The sequence below is a fragment of the Crinia signifera genome, chromosome 2, assembly GCF_055691185.1.
Source record: "Crinia signifera chromosome 2, ASM5569118v1, whole genome shotgun sequence".
NCBI classification, from domain to species: domain Eukaryota; kingdom Metazoa; phylum Chordata; class Amphibia; order Anura; family Myobatrachidae; genus Crinia; species Crinia signifera.
The window spans coordinates 247,664,449-247,685,595 of NC_139218.1; the positions used below are offsets into that span (position 1 = coordinate 247,664,449).

The 21,147-nt window shown below is 43.3% G+C and overlaps 1 protein-coding gene across 1 annotated transcript; it reads right to left on the reverse strand.

The window, feature by feature from the left end:
* Window positions 1-4,438: 4,438 nt before the first annotated feature.
* LOC146060706 (uncharacterized) lies at window positions 4,439-7,253 on the reverse strand. Its single transcript, XM_083174227.1, has 2 exons — window positions 6,318-7,253; window positions 4,439-5,945 (listed from the first exon to the last, which is right to left on the reverse strand). Exons 1-2 carry the CDS (start codon window positions 6,955-6,957, stop codon window positions 5,146-5,148), a joined length of 1,440 nt encoding a protein of 479 aa, XP_083030353.1. The 5' UTR covers window positions 6,958-7,253; the 3' UTR covers window positions 4,439-5,145.
* Window positions 7,254-21,147: the final 13,894 nt, after the last annotated feature.

Below are 21,147 nucleotides of genomic sequence, written 5' to 3' on the forward strand. Positions count from 1 at the left end.
GCCTTGCTAGTGAGTAAACAACTTACTGGCCTGAGTGATCACTAAGACCATCACCTTGCCCACAGTTTACAAAGTACTACAGCAGTCATAGAGCCCCTTTTGGCACACCTGTGCATCTGTCATATGTTTTTGTGCTACTGATACAATTTTTTTTCTTACCTCTCATGTTGCCGCAACACAAACTGAACCATGTTAGGTTCTTTAGAACTCTGCTGTTCTCAAACTTTCTTATGGACATCCAGGATACCCCTTATTTCTCTACTATAATATTAAAGGGGCTAAGGTCTGAGAGTGCTTCCCTTGTGGCAAACATTGCATTTGGAAAGAGGGTATCCCAGTCTCTGGGGCCACAGCCTTCCTTACCATATGCTTCTGTGTTCTACTAAAGTATTTCACAAGACCATCCATCTGTGGATTGTAACATGATATATGTAACGTATTTGCCTTTAACAAGAGGCAGAGGTACTTCATTAGTCAGGAGACAAAACAGTTACCCTGGTCCATTAGGATCTTTGTCTGATTTGCTGCCAGGAATAAATAAGGAAAGTGCCTGAAATGTAATATTCCACAAGGAAAATGCCTCTTGGTAGCTTTTAGGGTTATTCTGGTTCACTCGGAAAGGCACATTCACTCTCTCATGGACAAAACCATATGTACTTGCAGGGGGGGGCAGATGTAACATGTGCAGAGAGTTAGATTTGGGTGTTTTATTGATTCTGTGCAGGGTAAATACTGGCTGCTTTATTTTTACACTGCAATATAGATATCAGTTTGAAGTACACCCCCCACCCAAATCTAACTCTCTCTGTACAAGTTACATTGGCCCCACCTGCAATGCAATGCGAGTGAATCAGAATAACCCACATACATTTGTTTGACATTTACAAGGGGTTATCTAAATCCATGACCATATTGTATTTTCAAAAGGTAACTTGCACTACAGAAAAGGACAAAAGGTGCCCTATAGTGGTTTTACCACAGAAGTCTTGACACAGGATAAGACAGACAGTATTTAATTACTGCCGTAAATATCCCTGGACCATAAAAATTCAGAAATAAGCTGTTTTTAACAATGACATATATACATAACAACAATATTGTACTAGGAAAATTGTACTAGGAAAAATGTAAAACGTTGTACTCCGAATATATTTGTCAGAATGGTGTGTTCCTGAGCCATCTTTAGAGGGATAGTGCATGTTATCTAGCTTGCATTTTAGCATAATGCAATTAAACATAATGGGCGGTATTCAATGAGAATACCTGCGAGGTGCAGCGAATCCTTTTTAGGATTCGCTGCACATTCGCCACGTTCCGGAGCCTCGCCGGCTCCGGTATTCAACGAGTCAGGGGCTCACTGCCCCTGACCGGCGAATATGAGCTCCTGCGGCGAACGCCGCAGGGAGCCTGAGGACGGTGGCAGGCAGAGAGATGGAAGTCTCTCTGCCTGCCCCAGAACGTTTGTGGGGGGGAGGTGGGCTCCCCGAATGCCAGGCAGCACAGGCTGCCCCCCGGGGGTGCCAGCAGGGGGCCGCGTATATTCACTACACCCGATCGTAACGATTGGGTGCAGTGAATATATGAATATGTAATGAGCGGCTCGGCTCCGGCGCCCCCTGCTGGCTGCTGTGTAAAAAAAAATATATATATTTTTTTTTAAATTAAATATATATTCATGTGCTTACTGCACATGAAAAAATAGCATGCCCCTCCTCAGAATAAAATTCCTGATTTTTTGACACCAAATGTAAAAAACAAAACACTTTATTTTAAAAGTTCACATTCCACTTCACCATAAAAAGATAGCGATTGCTACTTGGTGAATCATGGCGAAAAAAACCTTCAAATGTATTCGCCATCTGGTCATTGAATAGGGTGATTCACCGTTTTAGTCAAAAATTCGCCAAACAGCACAAATTCGCCATAAAAACATGGCGAATCAGGCTCATTGAATACCGCCCAATGTATGGGGCAAACACGCCATCTAATGTCAGAGATTAAAAGGAGGAACTGACAGTTTTCAAACAAGTGGCATTTTTAAAGTGACATAATGTCATTGATATATTTGGGTGCATAGTGAAAGCACCTAAAAACATAGTGTTATTTAGTAAAACTTTTTTTTAAATGACAATAATTTTACAATAACATAAACAAACTTATTAAAATATATATAGATGTATACAATAAGCAGAGAAAGATATGTATGGGAAATAAGATTAAATATAAATAAAAAAATAGATGCATTCAACTCCTCATATATATTTGTATCTACATATAAAAAAAGACACGAATAAATTAATCTAAATTATATGGAAAACTGGGGACCAACTGTATACTGTTTTGAAGTTGTTTTATAGAAAATAAAACATTTCGATATTGTCATTTACATACCTCCCAACATCTGTGAAGGTGGCTGGGGGACAGTGTGCGCGCCGAAGACGCGCAGTGAATTTTGGGGGTGTGGTCTGTCGGAAAGGGGTGTGGCCTATACTCGCAGTGCTACCATGAGGCCACGCCCCTATTTTCCACCGCGGTGGGGGCATGCTGGCCAGCCCCCAGCCCCTCTGCCTGCAAGAATAGACGCTATGCGCATGCGCACAGCGTCAATTCACGGACTACAAGGGGGGACTCCCAACTGCCCCCCCGCCGCGGGACACTACCGGCAGCGGGAGGGATGCGGGAATGTCCCAAAATATCGGGACGTTCCCACAATAATTGGGACAGTTGGGAGGTACGCATTCAGACCAGTGGAAATTAATGTTAAAAAGTCTTAAATCCAGTAAGATTCCCTCCTGGCTAGGCTCAAATCCATATCACCGTAACACCCTCTATAATGTGTTCAGTGAAGAGAAATCTTAGCAAGAAATGATTCTGAATTTTATTATTTAAATTCCTGTATGCCATGTTACAAGTGCATGTAATCATGTAGATTACACAAATAGAATTACAAGTGAGGATATTATTTATATACCATTTTGTAATGCAATCCTTTAAGATTAAGATAAATTCCTCTTATACCATGTTCTCATTGCCGCCCCTGCAAAATCCCGGGTTTTTCTTGCCGGGTTTTTGGCGGGGCACAGAGAATGGATACTTTTCTACCCCGTTCATACAGCACCTTAAACCCGGGAAATTCCCGTGTATGACGCGTTCACACTGCTTCCCCTGGTCTGCCCTGCCAACAAGTGTGTGAATATAAAAGCAGCTTTGATTGGCTGTTGAAAAAGTAGCTGTGATTGGCTGTTTTAGAAAGCAGCTGTTATTGGCTGGCTGAGGATGATGTCATATAAAGTGGCCTGTTTTTTCCAAGCACACTGCATTGCTGGAATCATGGCTGATGAGATGCTTTTGTTTTGCACCATTTTGCTGTTTCATGCAGCAAATGAGAGCTTGCTGCAGCTGCTTACATTGTGCTACCTTGCACAATGCACTTTGAAGAGGAGGAGAGCGCAATTTCTTGCTGAGAGAGACAGTGCTCGCCTTCATTATGTGCGAAGGAGAAGAGCTTTCATCACCTCCAGCGTTACCTCCATATTGAGGTTCAGCACATCCAGTACCCGGCGAATGTGGACCAGAGACTGCTCTCATGGCGAGGTATTTTGGTCTACAGTGGAGGGTTATGAGGATGACCAGTGGATGGAGCATTTTCGCATGTCACGTGGGACCTTTCAGTATGTGCTGGACCTTCTAACCCCTGCACTTTCCAGACAGACCACAAACTGCAGAATACCCATCTCACCTAGAAAGAGACTAGCGATAGCGCTATGGTGGTATGCTACACCGGGAGAATACCGCACAGTCGCCTGCTTGTTTGGAGTGGGGAGATCCACTGTATGCACTATAGTCCATGAGGTGACGCAGGCTTTGCTGGAAGGACTTTACCGTCGTTTCATCACCTTACCTCAAGGACAAAGGTTGGACGACATCATCGCTGGTTTCCTGCATCGTGGATATCCACAGTGTGCTGGAGCTATAGACGGTACACACATTCCTATTATTGCCCCCACAGAAAACCATGCGGATTACTTTAATCGCAAAGGCTGGCACTCCATAATTCTACAGGCTGTAGTGGACCACAAATATTGGTAAGTACATTTTTTTATGATAATATTAAACTGTACTTTGCGTATTGCTAGGGTAACTAAACAGAAATCTTAACACTTTATATTTTCAGCTTCACTGATGTCTTCATTGGCTGGCCTGGCCGTTCCCATGATGCAAGGGTTCTAGCAAATTCGGACCTATACCTTATTGCTGAGGAGAAGCAGGATGGCTGGTTGTTCCCTAGAGAGGTAAAGATATGTTTTTGCATGTTGCAGTTGGGATATTTTTAGTGTTATGTATGCATGTATGTATAACCAACGTACCACATGTATTGTTGTTTTTCAATGTCTCTCTTTACACCGGTAGAGAAAAGTGGCAATCTAAATAGCATACTTGTACTCCAAGAATTCCATATTGTAACTCTTATTTTACTTTGCAGAAATCGAAGATCATCGATGGGGTGGAGATCCCAGTACATATAATCGGGGATGCAGCATACCCATTACGACGATGGTTAATGAAGGGGTTCACCCAGCGCCATCAACTTACCCCGGAACAAATTGATTTCACCCACACCCTCAGTTCTGCACGAATGGTGGTAGAAAATGCCTTTGGCCGTCTAAAAGGCCGTTGGCGTTGTTTAATGAAGCGCAATGACATTGATACCAGCTTCATGCCTCATGTAGTTGCTGCCTGCTGTGTGTTGCACAACATATGTGAGTTTAAGAAAGAACAGTTTCTACCAGAATGGACCGTACTGGAGCCTGAGGAATCAGATCACTCTGCAGATTCTGAGATGTATGAGGGGACAAACACATGTGCAGAAGACATTCGCAACACCATTACCAATAACATATTTGCTTTAACCCACTAGTGTACTATAGTTTTTAATTTTCAATAAACTTCAAAAACATTTCTGTTTGTTTGTACATATTTTATTCATATGTACAACATATATTTTTTTAGTTAAATAGCATAAAGTGTACCAAAAATGCACATAGAAAAATATAATAAAACTGTAATGACAATACCCAAATGCCTTACATAACTTCTGTACAGGCCGGGTGGGCAGACAAATAAACAAAAAGTCAATAAACACCTCTACAGCACATGGTAGCGGGGGTTTTCCTTTCTTGGAGCCGTTCGATTCTCCGCATGACTATGTGGACCAGCCGCATAATCAAGGCAGTGTGGTGGAACTGTGGGAGGCTGAGTTGCACCCGGTGTACGCTCAGGGAAATGGCAGTGATTTGCTGGAGGCTGAGGTGTCCCAGCAGCATACTCGGGGCACTGCGGAGGAACTGGTGGAGGCTGAGGTGCACCAGCTGTACGCTCTTGGAAATGTCGAGGATTTGCTGGAGGCTGTGGTGTCCCAGACGCATACTCTGAGGAGTGCGGTGGAACTGGGGGAGGCTGAGGTGGACCTGCTGTACGCTCAGGGAAATGGAGGTCATTTGCTTGAGGCTGAGGAGTCCCAGCAGCATACTCAGGGAAAAGGTGTGACATTGGTGGTGGGTGAGGTGTGCTGTATGGCACCATGTTCCCCTGGGTTGGGCCTACAAAATTTGGTTGGCCTGCGCTATACATTGGATAACCATACTGAAAATTATTGTGTGGTGGCTGGGGCAGTGCATGGCCTTGTGCCCTAAATAGACTATTAAGGAACTCCATCTGCGTATCTCGGTTCTCTCGATTGATACGCTCATGCATACCAACAATGGCAGTAATGAACGTGTTCTGTAGGTCACGCTCATTGTCCATAAATCGCTGCAGACGAGCATCTTCATGAACTTGCATCGAATTATCCATTTCCTTCAGGTGTTCAAGCATTACGGTGGTCATTGCTTTTGTGGCTTGTTCCATCTTAGTGGACCTCTTTCTTCTCAGTGGCACATTATAAACTATGGGAAAAACAAACAACACATTACTATACAAGACTATAATAATGTTACTTCTCCTTCTACCCAAAAGACATTGTTGTTGCCCATGCACTTGGAAAACCATCTGTGCTGAAGGCTAGATATCAGTAAAACCTTAACTTCTCATTCAGACGTGTTAGCAATGTTGCTGACAGGCCTGAATCAGATCCCCTCTGCACAGATGCATGTGGATGTTAAATTTCAAAAATACTTAAATAAAAAAGCAGTGTTGGCACATGCATGCTTGAGGCCTTTTCCCTCCTGCACTCTTGCTACATGCTGCGACATATTTCTTTAATAAACAAAAATATAGTACTGTGTAATAATGGTGTGTGTAAAAAGTTATAAACTTACTGTTGGTCCGCAACTTTGGACGTGCACTCTGTGGCAATGCTTCAAAGGCTGGACTTCCTTCAGCAGGTAGTGATGATGCAGGCGTTGATGGTGGTCGCTGCAAAGGTGATGGCGGATGCTGCACAGGTGAAGAGAATGCCGTGGGGCCTACAGCTGAATTGTGGGAGTTAAATGATGAATCCAGAACTTCACATTGGGCTTCACCATGGACTGAGCGGGAATCCATTTCACTGTCTGTGGCCTCAAGGTCAATGGGTGACGCTGCTGCTGCTACTGCGTTTTCTTCACAGACACTTGCTGCACTGCCAGCAAAACTGCTGGAGGAGGACAGTGATATGGGATTAGCCAGTGCAGAGTTCCCAAAGATGACATTACACTGGTCATAAAATGGCCAGTCCATACGGGCACCACCACTCTTCCTCCTGTTTAGGTCATGGACCTTAGCATACTGCTTCCGCAGGGCTTTGAGTTTATTCACTACCTGTTGCTGCGTTTTGACGATGCCACGGGCAGACAGGATTTTGGCGATGTTGTAGTAAACAACGGAGTCCTTCACTGTGCCGGTCACTTGCTTTTTTATCTCCTCCTCTCCTCTCACTGCTAGCAGCTCGAGCACTTCCTCATCCCTCCAGTGCGACATGTCTGCTCTCCTCGACGCAGCATATGGACGTCAGACGCAGCATGAAATGGACGTCACGTCACATGATCACATCCGCCAATGAGCTTCTTTTTTTCCATCATGTTTGAAAAACCCGTGTCTGCGCTGTTCAGACTGAAGTACACCCGTGTTTTACCCAGGAAAAACCCTGCAAAAAACCCGTGTGTAATTCCCGGGGCATAACACCCGGGAATTTCAAAAGGACGCGTTCACACTGAGACACGACACGGGAAATTACCGCTCGCCCTGCCAAATACCCGGGTTTTTTAGGCAATGAGAACGGGGTATGATTGATGAATATGAAGCAATAGCACCTGTTGCAGGTATATAGACCTAGTCTTTCGGGAAGAAAGTTGACTTATTTTGCAACTTTTTTAGTATCCTTCAGGCTGCTGGGTGCCAGAAAACTTTTCAGGGGGGGGGGGAGGGGGGGGGGGGTAAGTGTACTTAATTATACCTTATATTTATAAGGTAAAATTATATACTGTGATATACAGTATTATATTTTCCACAATAATATTTTTCATTTGGTTGGAATGGCTATTACTATACTTTAAAGGTGACACTGTTTAAGGCCCACTTCACACGACAATATCACCATTTAATTCTTGTAAATATGGAACTTGATGTTACAGCTCTTTCAGTAATGTTTTAGGGGGTCCGTGTGGGTCCACATGGGTTAGAACCTAACCTGTCCCTACCTCTGTGATTATTATTGCGGATCCAAAATGAACACTGTTATTTCTCTACTCTAGCTGCCCAACAAAGGGATTTGGGAGCATTACCACACTGAGGGGTAGATATATGAAGCGGTAATAAGGGAGGAGAAGTGAGCCAGGGGAGAAGTGGCCGATGGGAACCAATCAGCACTGAAGTAACATCTATAATTTGCATAATATAAAAGTATACAGAGTAGCTGATTGGGTGTCATGGGCCACTTCTCCTCTGGCTCTCTTCTCCCTTATCGCTGCTTCATACATCTACCCCTCAGCTCCTGGCCGGCGTCCGCGAAGGTGCTTTCCCCGCTGACCTGCTCAATGCTGTAATAGTGCTGTGAGAGTGCACTTGGTTACCAGTGGATAGTGAAGTAAGAGGTGGTGGTTCCTGAATTTCAACATAAATCGACAAGGACACCATTTAGGTGTTCCGTGTTCCCTTGCTGTGCTCAGCACACTATTATATTTCCCTCCATGCCCTAGTGGATGGTAGGGTATGAAATACCACCTGTTTTGGAAAAAGTAATGTAAAAACTCATGTTGACCTTTTGACTGTCAACCCTCCCATTGTCCACCTAATGCTTGTGTAAAATAGAATTACAAGTGAGAATTACCTTCTGACCCTGTCGACCTTAGCCATGTTGACCTACTTCATGTGTCAACCTAAGCCCTGTCGACATTTAGTGGTCAACTTAATGTATATCAACCCTCATAGTGTCGACCTAGCGTTCGTATACATTATAACTACCTTACTGAGGGGTGAATTTATGAAGCTTGGAGAAGTGTTATCTATCCCCATAAAGAACGTTAAGAGCAAGGTGATAATGGTTCAGCCAATCAGCTCTTACCTGTCAATTTACATATTGTAGCTGATTGGCTGAACCATTATCACCTTGCTCATAACAATCTTTATGGGGATAGATAACACTTCTCCAAGCTTCATAAATTCACCCCTGAGTGCTAAAACCAGAATTCACAATAAACTAAACTAGAGTTGGATTAGAGGGAAGTTCTTTATAGAACTTATTATTCTTTATTTGTTATAGTTATTCATTTATGTAGTCTGTTTTATTTAAAATAACCAGGCCCCCTCTTAATGGCTTCTGGCTCTAGAGTTGCCTAGTGAGCTTCACTAACACTCTTATTTTCTGTTTCGATTAGATTTGGTTTTATTAGTCTTGCTATTACAAATGATCCTGAAGTTTTCTCGAGCAGTTTTGTGAAATGATTGATCTAATCTTAGTAGACACCTGCCATAAAATTCTGATTCCATTTTGATTCTAAAGAGATACTAATAGTGGCATAAAGAGCAGGTAAATCTATTGAGTTGTACAAATACAGGAGCTTAAACAAATTGCATTCAGCTGTAGGTGAGAGTTTCAAACCTTTGGTCAGTACTACAATATTATCAGCATTGAGTTATTTTGAGGAGACCTTAAGTATACCAATGCTGTGTTCTTTTATAAGGATTTTTTTTGTGTTAAAGTTTCATCCCCTGCTTTCTAGCCTTCTTCTTTTGTGGGGTATTGGAATGTGTAGTGTTCTCTGGTATAGATTTTCCATCTAATCTGGATTGTTTCTTAGCTAATAAATATAAAATCTGTCATATACAATGCAGATAACATAATAAGTGCATGTCTGTAGGAGCAGGTTTTAAACAGATAATATGGGCGCTAAGTACAGTACCATACTTAAACAGATTTATGGCAGTGATGTTAGTGAATATCCAGCAGTGGGGCAGGAAGCAAACAAATTGGAAGACAGAGCATGAGATGAAAAGAAACATGTTAAACAAAGGGATAGAAGAAATAGAGAGAACATATAAGGTAAACATAAATGCAATACAGTATGGATCAAAACACTGCTCCCAAGCAAAAGAGTGACCTAGATTGGACACTGTCATGTGTGTAGAGGGACTCGCTCCTCGGCATGGTGGAAATCTTTGGCTGGAGTCAATGCTGCTATATAGTGTGGCAAAGACAGCATATCTCAACATGAGAGTAATGTGGAGGATCCAGACCAGGTTTTAGAGCAGTTTCAGAAGCAAGGTTGGGTAATCCGCAGCACCTGTGATCTCCTGATATAAGTGTTTCCAGGGTAAAGGGAAAATGCTCTAGTGGTTTATGGTAAGGACCACTGGAGCATTTGCAAGAGTCTGTTATATGCTGTGATTACCTGTATGCTGCTGCCTGTACCTACGCTTGACTGTGGGATTGATCGGGTACACTGTGACCTGCTTTAAAAAATAAACGGTACTTGTTTCCTAGCATGGCACCCACGATATTCAGTCGTATGGCATTGTATTCATTTAAAAAAAAAAAAAAAAAAAATATATATATATATATATATATATATCCGTACAAGACTGCCGGCACTCACTCCAAGCAAATTTTCCAACTGGCCCCGGTGCCCGACGAAGATTATAATATACCATATACAAGAAACGGCACTCAGGAGGCAGGATACATCTGGTATCAAATACTTGGTGTATTAAAGCATGACACTCAAAGGACAAGCTTTCGGGGGATTAACCCCTTCTTCAGGTCACAACACCTACAGCAGTGAATGTTACACAAAACATACCTTTTATACCTTAATGCTGTGTCCACACATCGCTGCAAGACACGCCAGACGCCGCCGGCCGGAAGTCAGGAAGTGACGCACTTCCGGATAGACACTCGATCCAGTCGCTTAGCAACCTTCACAAGCGTCTCACTCCGGAAGGCGCACAATCCCGACCCCAGCCGCAGTGTCATCGGCATATGCACATGCAGCCGATTGTTATGGAACACAGCACACCAGGTACATCGCTTACCGCACTGAAACAGGATCCCACCTGACAGGAGAGATGTCCATTCTTCACCGCACGCCAGTACAGGACGCAGCAGGCGGTTGCTTAGCAACCCACCCCACCACATTTACCCAGGCTGCTGTATAAATGTCACTCGACCTCCAGCAGGGGGCATCCAGACCTGGGGAAGAGATGTACCACAAATTACATACATATACATTAAACAAAAAAATAATAACGTTTCATATACAATATAAAGAAAACAAAAAAAGAGAGAAAACATTAATTCAAGGAGATATGAATCAAACAAAACTATTCCAATTTAGTTTCTCATTTAACCCATTAGGGTAAATAGTATTTAACCGCAGGATCCATCTTGCCTCCAGCCGGAGCAAAGATTTAACCCTATCTCCTCCGCGCATAGATTCCTCAACCTGGTCAATCATAAAATATTTCAATGTAGATAAAGGATGTCCCATAACCTTAAAGTGGCGGGCGACCGGTTGGTCATTATCCCTACCACCCAAGGCGAGACCAATTGCAGATCTATGCAGGCCCATCCGCTCCCGGAAACTCCGAGATGTCTGGCCAACATAGTACAGCCCACACGGGCACACAATCACATAGACGACGTGAGTCGACCTACATGTCAACACTTTGCGAATTTCAAAAGTTTTGGGAGAATGTGGATGCTTAAATGACTTGCACTTAACCAGAAAGTTACATGTAGTGCAACCCAAGCAGCTATAACAGCCTGGCGGCTTAAAATAAGTGTTGGGGGCCCTGGGTAGGCCTCTCCCAGTAATATCTGTATGTACTAAGCGGTCTCTAAGATTACGGCCTCTTTTGAAGGCCGCAATCGGACGGACATTAGTTAAGCCAGGCAAGTCAGCATCTGATCTCACAATGGGCCAGAGTGCCCGGGTAGCTTGGCCAATCACCGGGCTGGCCACAGAGTAAAGGCTAGACCATGGCAACGACTCTTGTTTGTTTTTAGGCTTAGTAGATAGCAGCTGAGCTCTGGGCATTTGCAGTACTTTAGTTTTTTGTGCTTTTAAGCTCACTAAATCATACCCTCGAGCCACAAATTTAGCAATAAGCGTATCTAATCTATCCGACAAACCAGATGAGTCGCTCATGAGTCTAGCAATTCTCATCATTTGGGAAAGGGGTAAACTTTTTTTGAGAGCGGGCGGGTGATGGCTATTCGCCATCAGGAACGTATTACGCTCCACATCTTTAAAATAAGCATCAGTAATGATTTTGCCATTCCTAATGTGTATAGCCACATCTAGGAAATGGGCTGTCGTCGCGCTCCACTCAAATGTAAATTTAATCGTCGACTCTCTTGCATTGACCGTAGAGATCAATGCCGTGAGTCTCTCGATCCCCCCTGTCCATAAAATGAACACATCGTCTATGTATCGTGTGTAAGCATGTAAGTACTGGCTGACAGATGGATCATTCAAAAACAGTAGTTCCTCTTGTTGGAACATATATATATTTGCGTATGCCGGGGCCACTGCTGACCCCATGGCACACCCGCGGAGCTGGAGGTAATAGCTCCCATCAAATAGAAAATAATTTCTATTCAAAATTAAATCCAACAAGCAAATAAATAAATCATGATCAAACATATCAGTACTTAGATGTTCTCCAATGAACAATCTCATCGCCTCGAGCCCACCAGAGTGAGGTATGGATGTATATAAACTACATACATCCAAACACACCATAATGGTGTTTTCAGGTACATCCCCCACACTCTGTAACAACTTTAGAAAACTAGTTGTATCTTTTAAAAAGGCATTCTTCTTGGGAAGAAGGGGCTGAAGGAGAAAGTCCAGAAGTTGTGAAATTGGCTGGTAAAGAGAATTACGTGCAGAAATTATAGGGCGTCCTGGCGGTTTATTAGCATTTTTGTGAAGTTTGGGGAGGGTATAAAGGACTGGAATCACGGGGTGCTCACACAAAATATTTTTAACTGCTTTATTGGACAAATGGCTTGCAGATACTGCTGCTTTCAGCACTATTTGAAGTTCTTTCAAATATGACTGGGTAGGATCCTCTCGCAATTTTTTGTACACCGCTTTGTCACCCAGTTGGTCATAGATCTCTTGGCGATAGTCACTGATGTTCTGCACGACTATGGCCCCGCCCTTGTCGGCGGGCCTAATGGTAATGTCCTCATAGCGTCCAAGTTCACTGAGCGCTTGGGCTTCAAGTTTAGTGAGATTTTTTGACACAATGCCTGGTGCTGCCACAAAGCGGTTCACGGAATCATCCAATAAACGGCCAAATGTCCTAATAGATGAATTGGATGATACAGGATCAAATTTGGATACAGATCTGGTTTTTAGAAAAGCATCAACAGGGTTGGTGTTAGGTATTTGCACCTGATTCTGGAAGTGCTCTTTAAGCCGCAATTTTCTCAAGAATTTATGGTGATCACATTTCCATGTGAAGGAATCGTGAAAATTAGTTGGCACGAAAGAAAGGCCTTTACTTAGTACACCCAACTCAATGGGGGACAGGACTCTGTTAGACAGATTAAATACTAGTAGTGTTTCTTGTCCTTCCGCTCCCGTGGAGGGTTTCTGCGGACCTCTCCTGTTCTGTTTGCCCCTGCGGGTGGCCGGCCTTTTTTGCGTGCTGGCAAGGCCGCCTGATCTAAAGGGAGACTTTGTGTGCCCGTTGCATCATCTGATTCTGAGATGGCAAACTCACTATCACTGGTCATTTGACCCGGGGTTGTACGAGGGCGGGACCGACCTGGCCCAGATCTACGCTGCCATGGTCTTGTTCTCCTGCTATTATCACCTCGTTGTTGGGAATTGGACATATTCCCCCCTGCTAGCCAATGATAGACGCGATTTTCATCATAGTCCAAGTCCACCGTGGACTTTTTATTGCGCTTAAATTTCAGCAAATCTCTTTTATAATTTTCACATTGCTGTTCGAGCTTTGTAATCCAGCTTTGATTAGCGGCATCATCCAATTGATTTTTAAAGGTATTCTTAAATTCATCAATCTTGGTTCTAGCAGCCTGGAGTTCCCGGCCTGACTCCTCGACTACCAGGACCATCAGATCCAGTGAGCATCGATTGAGAATACCAATCCATTTACGTACAAATTCTGGGTTGCGTCTCCCGATGGTAGGGGTATTCCTCACTCGGAATCCCCTTGGGATTCTCCTCGATCTGTAGTATTCAGATAATGAGGAGCCGTGGAGCAAATAATCTGTCTCCTTACGTCGCAATCTGAATAATTGATGGTAAATCTCCTCCATGCTTAGTTTGGAGATGTCTGAAGACACATCCTCCTTGAATAAAATATTCTCAATTTCGGCAGTTGTATACGTGAACAGTTCATCCGGCGATACCTCAATCATGCGGCAGCCCGGGGCATCACCTGATGCTGATGGCTCCATTACAGGAGCACAGGTGTGTGTTCACAGGCACAAAATAAATGCAGGTATAAAAAACTGTAAGTCCTGATGATAACACAGTCTCTTAAGATGACAGTATATCACGTGGTGCCTTGCAACAACAGGGTGCAATTCCTAAGCAGAAGACAAAGGCTAGCATCCAATATATCCGTACAAGACTGCCGGCACTCACTCCAAGCAAATTTTCCAACTGGGCCCGGTGCCCGACGAAGATTATAATATACCATATACAAGAAACGGCACTCAGGAGGCAGGATACATCTGGTATCAAATACTTGGTGTATTAAAGCATGACACTCAAAGGACAAGCTTTCGGGGGATTTTCACGATTCCTTCACATGGAAATGTGATCACCATAAATTCTTGAGAAAATTGCGGCTTAAAGAGCACTTCCAGAATCAGGTGCAAATACCTAACACCAACCCTGTTGATGCTTTTCTAAAAACCAGATCTGTATCCAAATTTGATCCTGTATCATCCAATTCATCTATTAGGACATTTGGCCGTTTATTGGATGATTCCGTGAACCGCTTTGTGGCAGCACCAGGCATTGTGTCAAAAAATCTCACTAAACTTGAAGCCCAAGCGCTCAGTGAACTTGGACGCTATGAGGACATTACCATTAGGCCCGCCGACAAGGGCGGGGCCATAGTCGTGCAGAACATCAGTGACTATCGCCAAGAGATCTATGACCAACTGGGTGACAAAGCGGTGTACAAAAAATTGCGAGAGGATCCTACCCAGTCATATTTGAAAGAACTTCAAATAGTGCTGAAAGCAGCAGTATCTGCAAGCCATTTGTCCAATAAAGCAGTTAAAAATATTTTGTGTGAGCACCCCGTGATTCCAGTCCTTTATACCCTCCCCAAACTTCACAAAAATGCTAATAAACCGCCAGGACGCCCTATAATTTCTGCACGTAATTCTCTTTACCAGCCAATTTCACAACTTCTGGACTTTCTCCTTCAGCCCCTTCTTCCCAAGAAGAATGCCTTTTTAAAAGATACAACTAGTTTTCTAAAGTTGTTACAGAGTGTGGGGGATGTACCTGAAAACACCATTATGGTGTGTTTGGATGTATGTAGTTTATATACATCCATACCTCACTCTGGTGGGCTCGAGGCGATGAGATTGTTCATTGGAGAACATCTAAGTACTGATATGTTTGATCATGATTTATTTATTTGCTTGTTGGATTTAATTTTGAATAGAAATTATTTTCTATTTGATGGGAGCTATTACCTCCAGCTCCGCGGGTGTGCCATGGGGTCAGCAGTGGCCCCGGCATACGCAAATATATATATGTTCCAACAAGAGGAACTACTGTTTTTGAATGATCCATCTGTCAGCCAGTACTTACATGCTTACACACGATACATAGACGATGTGTTCATTTTATGGACAGGGGGGATCGAGAGACTCACGGCATTGATCTCTACGGTCAATGCAAGAGAGTCGACGATTAAATTTACATTTGAGTGGAGCGCGACGACAGCCCATTTCCTAGATGTGGCTATACACATTAGGAATGGCAAAATCATTACTGATGCTTATTTTAAAGATGTGGAGCGTAATACGTTCCTGATGGCGAATAGCCATCACCCGCCCGCTCTCAAAAAAAGTTTACCCCTTTCCCAAATGATGAGAATTGCTAGACTCATGAGCGACTCATCTGGTTTGTCGGATAGATTAGATACGCTTATTGCTAAATTTGTGGCTCGAGGGTATGATTTAGTGAGCTTAAAAGCACAAAAAACTAAAGTACTGCAAATGCCCAGAGCTCAGCTGCTATCTACTAAGCCTAAAAACAAACAAGAGTCGTTGCCATGGTCTAGCCTTTACTCTGTGGCCAGCCCGGTGATTGGCCAAGCTACCCGGGCACTCTGGCCCATTGTGAGATCAGATGCTGACTTGCCTGGCTTAACTAATGTCCGTCCGATTGCGGCCTTCAAAAGAGGCCGTAATCTTAGAGACCGCTTAGTACATACAGATATTACTGGGAGAGGCCTACCCAGGGCCCCCAACACTTATTTTAAGCCGCCAGGCTGTTATAGCTGCTTGGGTTGCACTACATGTAACTTTCTGGTTAAGTGCAAGTCATTTAAGCATCCACATTCTCCCAAAACTTTTGAAATTCGCAAAGTGTTGACATGTAGGTCGACTCACGTCGTCTATGTGATTGTGTGCCCGTGTGGGCTGTACTATGTTGGCCAGACATCTCGGAGTTTCCGGGAGCGGATGGGCCTGCATAGATCTGCAATTGGTCTCGCCTTGGGTGGTAGGGATAATGACCAACCGGTCGCCCGCCACTTTAAGGTTATGGGACATCCTTTATCTACATTGAAATATTTTATGATTGACCAGGTTGAGGAATCTATGCGCGGAGGAGATAGGGTTAAATCTTTGCTCCGGCTGGAGGCAAGATGGATCCTGCGGTTAAATACTATTTACCCTAATGGGTTAAATGAGAAACTAAATTGGAATAGTTTTGTTTGATTCATATCTCCTTGAATTAATGTTTTCTCTCTTTTTTTGTTTTCTTTATATTGTATATGAAACGTTATTATTTTTTTGTTTAATGTATATGTATGTAATTTGTGGTACATCTCTTCCCCAGGTCTGGATGCCCCCTGCTGGAGGTCGAGTGACATTTATACAGCAGCCTGGGTAAATGTGGTGGGGTGGGTTGCTAAGCAACCGCCTGCTGCGTCCTGTACTGGCGTGCGGTGAAGAATGGACATCTCTCCTGTCAGGTGGGATCCTGTTTCAGTGCGGTAAGCGATGTACCTGGTGTGCTGTGTTCCATAACAATCGGCTGCATGTGCATATGCCGATGACACTGCGGCTGGGGTCGGGATTGTGCGCCTTCCGGAGTGAGACGCTTGTGAAGGTTGCTAAGCGACTGGATCGAGTGTCTATCCGGAAGTGCGTCACTTCCTGACTTCCGGCCGGCGGCGTCTGGCGTGTCTTGCAGCGATGTGTGGACACAGCATTAAGGTATAAAAGGTATGTTTTGTGTAACATTCACTGCTGTAGGTGTTGTGACCTGAAGAAGGGGTTAATCCCCCGAAAGCTTGTCCTTTGAGTGTCATGCTTTAATACACCAAGTATTTGATACCAGATGTATCCTGCCTCCTGAGTGCCGTTTCTTGTATATGGTATATATATATATATATATATATATATATATATATGGCATACAATGGCATACAATGCAATGCATGGCGATTTTAAATTGTATAAGCACCCTAATGGGTTTTTTCAATGATAAATGGTCCCCCTATATGATTTTTAATTGTATAAGCACCTTAATAGGTGCTTACAATGTTAAAAGCACCCCCACGCCACCGTACCCCCACGCGACCGCCACTATCAACGCGAACCCAAAGCGTGGTGAGCGCAGCGAGCCCGCGAGGGTCGGCGGTACGCGTCCTCCGACCTTTTCATACCCCCACTATCCACGTCGGTGTGGAGCTGATTTTATATAGTGCCCGAGCCCGAAGCGTGGCGAGCGTGTATTCCACGTCTTTTGCGGGGCTCGCTGCGCTCGCCACGCTTCGGGCACGCTGCGCTCGTCACACTGTCTAAGATCAACTCCACGCCGACTTGGATGGTGGGGGTATGAAAAGGTCAGAGGACGCGTACCGCCGCCCCTCGCGGGCTCGCTGCGCTCTCCACGGTTCGGGTTGGCGTTGATAGTACGGGTGGCGTGGGGGTGCTTTTAACATTGTAAGCACCTATTACGGTGCTTATACAATTATTTATCTTATAGGGGCACATTTAACATTGAAAACACCCATTAGGGTGCTTATACAATTTAAAATTGTATAACATTGGCTAACATCGCATCGCATACCATCGTATGCCTTATGGTATGCAATGCGATGGGCGCCGTGCTAGGAAACAAGTACCAAATAAACACCAAAACACAATAGGTAAAAAAAGAAAAAAATGATTAACAGACATGGATAATTAGACAATCGCTGGAAGGACCCAGGTGGAGAAGGGTGACAGCATAAGGGGGCCAGAAGATCACCATAGGAACATGTGTGAATAAAATACAGATGCAACAATTGATCCATGGAGTCTCATACTTGTGCCTGCAGAGAGATGGTACAGCATAAGACATGAAATTATAGTACCTGGTATTCCAAGCTGGGCTCTTTCCCATCAAAGTACTATTAAAGCTCCACACTGCTTAGCTTCCAAGATCGATTGGGATCAGGCATATACAGCATGGTAGAACTCTACAAAATTTACTCCAGCTGTGACCTCCTTGAGCAAAATGAATTAGCATACCTGAGACATGGATGATATTGTGCCAGGAGCCCTGGTGCATGTAACAGTGATGCTGTGAAGAAAGCCGCAACGGTTATCAGAATATCATAGGTGATAAAACAGCAACCGTGGTACACTGTATGGTCATGGAAGGAAATTGGAGAAAGCTTGAAAGAAATAATTGTTTATTGATTCAAGAGGGCAATACAGTGTTAATTTTGTGTACCCAGGATGCCTTTCATTGGAGTAGCCACTTATCCCTGTCAGTTGATGCAGGAATGTGAATGATGATCTTGTAGCTTAGTGGCTAGTGAATGTTGTTGTTGTTGAGCCTTGAAATGGCATGCCACAGGTTGATCAATCTTTTTCCATTCACAAGCTAGTCTATTTGCTGTACAATGTTACGTCATTCTTGTCCATGCTGTACAGAAGTTTTTGCCATCTGCAGGGACAACAATTATGTAAACAATAAACTTGCTGGTGCAAGTGAGAACGTGTCTTGTAGGAGTCTGAGTGTACCACATATGGGTCTGTATCCATGTACCTGCATGTTGTACATGCCATACATTGGTAGCACTCTTTTTTCTTTGTCTTAAAAATGACACTCATTCATGATGATAGTGGGCCATAAATGGCAGGACATGTTGGTTCTCCAATAACTGCTACCAACCTCACACCCGCACCGGTGGATAGCCCCAAGCATCACCCCAGGCCTGGGCTACTGTACCTTTTTATTGGAGTGGTTAGGTCAGGAATCCCTGAGTTTCCTCCATTTCTCCATATTTTTTATGAACAGAGCCATATCAAAGAGCCCAGTGATGGTTTATTAAAAATTGGAGACTCCTGTACAAAGAGCACATAGGCTGGTGATACTTTGGGGGTGGGGGTGGGAGGCTGCGCATTTTGTCAGCTATCAATCACACACTCACCACCTTGGCATGCAAGTTATAGACCTGGGAGTCTCCTTTTTTGGGGGGTCCCCATGTATCAAGGAATTCTCAGGCTAAGTTGATTATTTGGGGGGATAATGCTTTAGCTGGGGGACCCCCATCAAGTACTGGGGCATGATGCCAATGCCAGTGGTTATAAAAGTAAACCCCTACACATTTTGTTTACTGTACATGGTAGACCAGGGCCATCTCAACGAGCGTGGGGCTAACTAGGCTTTTTAGGCGAAGGGGGGGGGGGGGGTGTTGCATTTATTGTTTCTTATTTTTATCTATTAACAAAAGAGTTTCATTGTAGTGGTAGACTACAGTACAGGGTTTGAGTTCCAAAGTAGGCTGGTGGTGAGTAGTAGAAATACTGAGCATTGTTTACATTTTTAAATATGACTAGTACAATGACAGGCGATTGAGGTGATGTATGGGCACTAACAAGATGTGCAGATCATATCTTCGTAAAGATAAATTCTGCAGACCGCTGAAGCAAATCTGTAATGTTTGGGCAAAGTCAGATGGTTTTTTGAAAAAATATATCTGGGAAAAAAAACAGAAGGATCTGTGTAACAATACATTGTGATTGCTGATGTTGGGGGCCCAATATCTCCTGTTGTTCATAGACTAGAGGCAGAAAATGAGACATGTAGGCATTCTGTTAATATGTAGCAGGCATTGTGCAGTCATCAAAAATAACATTTAAATAATGATATTGTAAATGTAAGTGGCTGCACTAATTAATTATGCCCCATGATAAGTTATTATAGTAATTATGTAATGTTTGAGTGACTGATGTTCTACACTGGCCATGAATCATGTTCAAAATTAAATATGTACTCCCATGGTTGTTTTCATGGTTCACACACTGGCAATAGAGCTTAACAATTTTGACTTGTTTTAAAGACAGTAATTTAAAAAAATTAAGGGTTGTTAAGGAACCAAATGCATTTTTTGGCCTGCAATTCCTCTTTATGTGCCCAAGTGCTCCCATTTTCCTACCTACTTTATATAAAGGTACGCTACCAATTCACAGCTCTTGTAAACATTCTGATAAATTCAGTTTGCGCCAATTTTCTTTAGGTTTGATTGAATATTTCATACAGAGGTAGTGCAATGTAATTTCCCATTTATTCTCATTAATAAATGAGCTCAATACATTTAAACATTGCCTTAAAATATAATTACAGTATACAATTCATTAAACGCATAAGCTCAATTGTGTTGTGATCTAAAGGTTATTTTTTTTATGGAGTAAATAAAGTAACTAAAATCATTGTGATTTCTTCTGTGATAAAAATATCAATGCATTTACGTATTGATCCACATACACATGCTAATATCATGCCAAATCACACCGTTTGCTGTGTCACAGCTTTGTGACTTTCTGAGAGTCCGGGCGGAGTCTTTTTCCTCTAAATATGTATCTTAGTCACATCTCTCATGCAACAAAAGGATGTGCAAGGGTACACTGTGATTAGGGGGAAATTTACTAAGATGGGAGTTCTCTTTCTCACGGGATGTTGCTATGGGCAACCAGAAACTACTTATTTATTTAGCACGTTCTAGAAGATAATAGATATGTGGAATAGAACTCGCATCTTAGTACATTTTTCCCTTAGTGCCTTTGTTGTAAACAGAAGTAAATAGAGTCAGCGTTTTGATAAAAGTGACCACCCCATTCCTCACTCAACATATCATTATGCTAAGTCTGCAATTTTGAGCAATTACTGGGGTAAATGTATTGACTGTGGTCATGGGGGGTTTGGTCAGGGCTGAAACCAAGATTTTCGTCACCTGGGGCAAGACAGTAATTTGGCACCGCTCCGCCCCTCCCACCCTCCTGCGTGCATGTATAAGTATCACATCCAGCACCTGGGGCATGCCACCCCCTAGCCCTCCCACCTACAGATAGAGCCATCCTCATCTAGCCCTTTAATAGGATTAAGTGAGCCAAAGCTGTCAGACTTAATCCTCTGCTGATCCCCTACTGTATTGTTCTAT

What these genes read in the sequence shown, in the direction of transcription:
- LOC146060706 (XM_083174227.1), bottom strand. Translation starts at nt 6,957, where the DNA reads ATGTCGCACTGGAGGGATGAGGAAGTGCTCGAGCTGCTAGCAGTGAGA. An exon ending in TCCAAAGTTGCGGACCAACA is followed by an intron (nt 5,946 to 6,317) that starts GTAAGTTTATAA and finishes TTTTTCCCATAG; the next exon opens with TTTATAATGTGCCACTGAGA.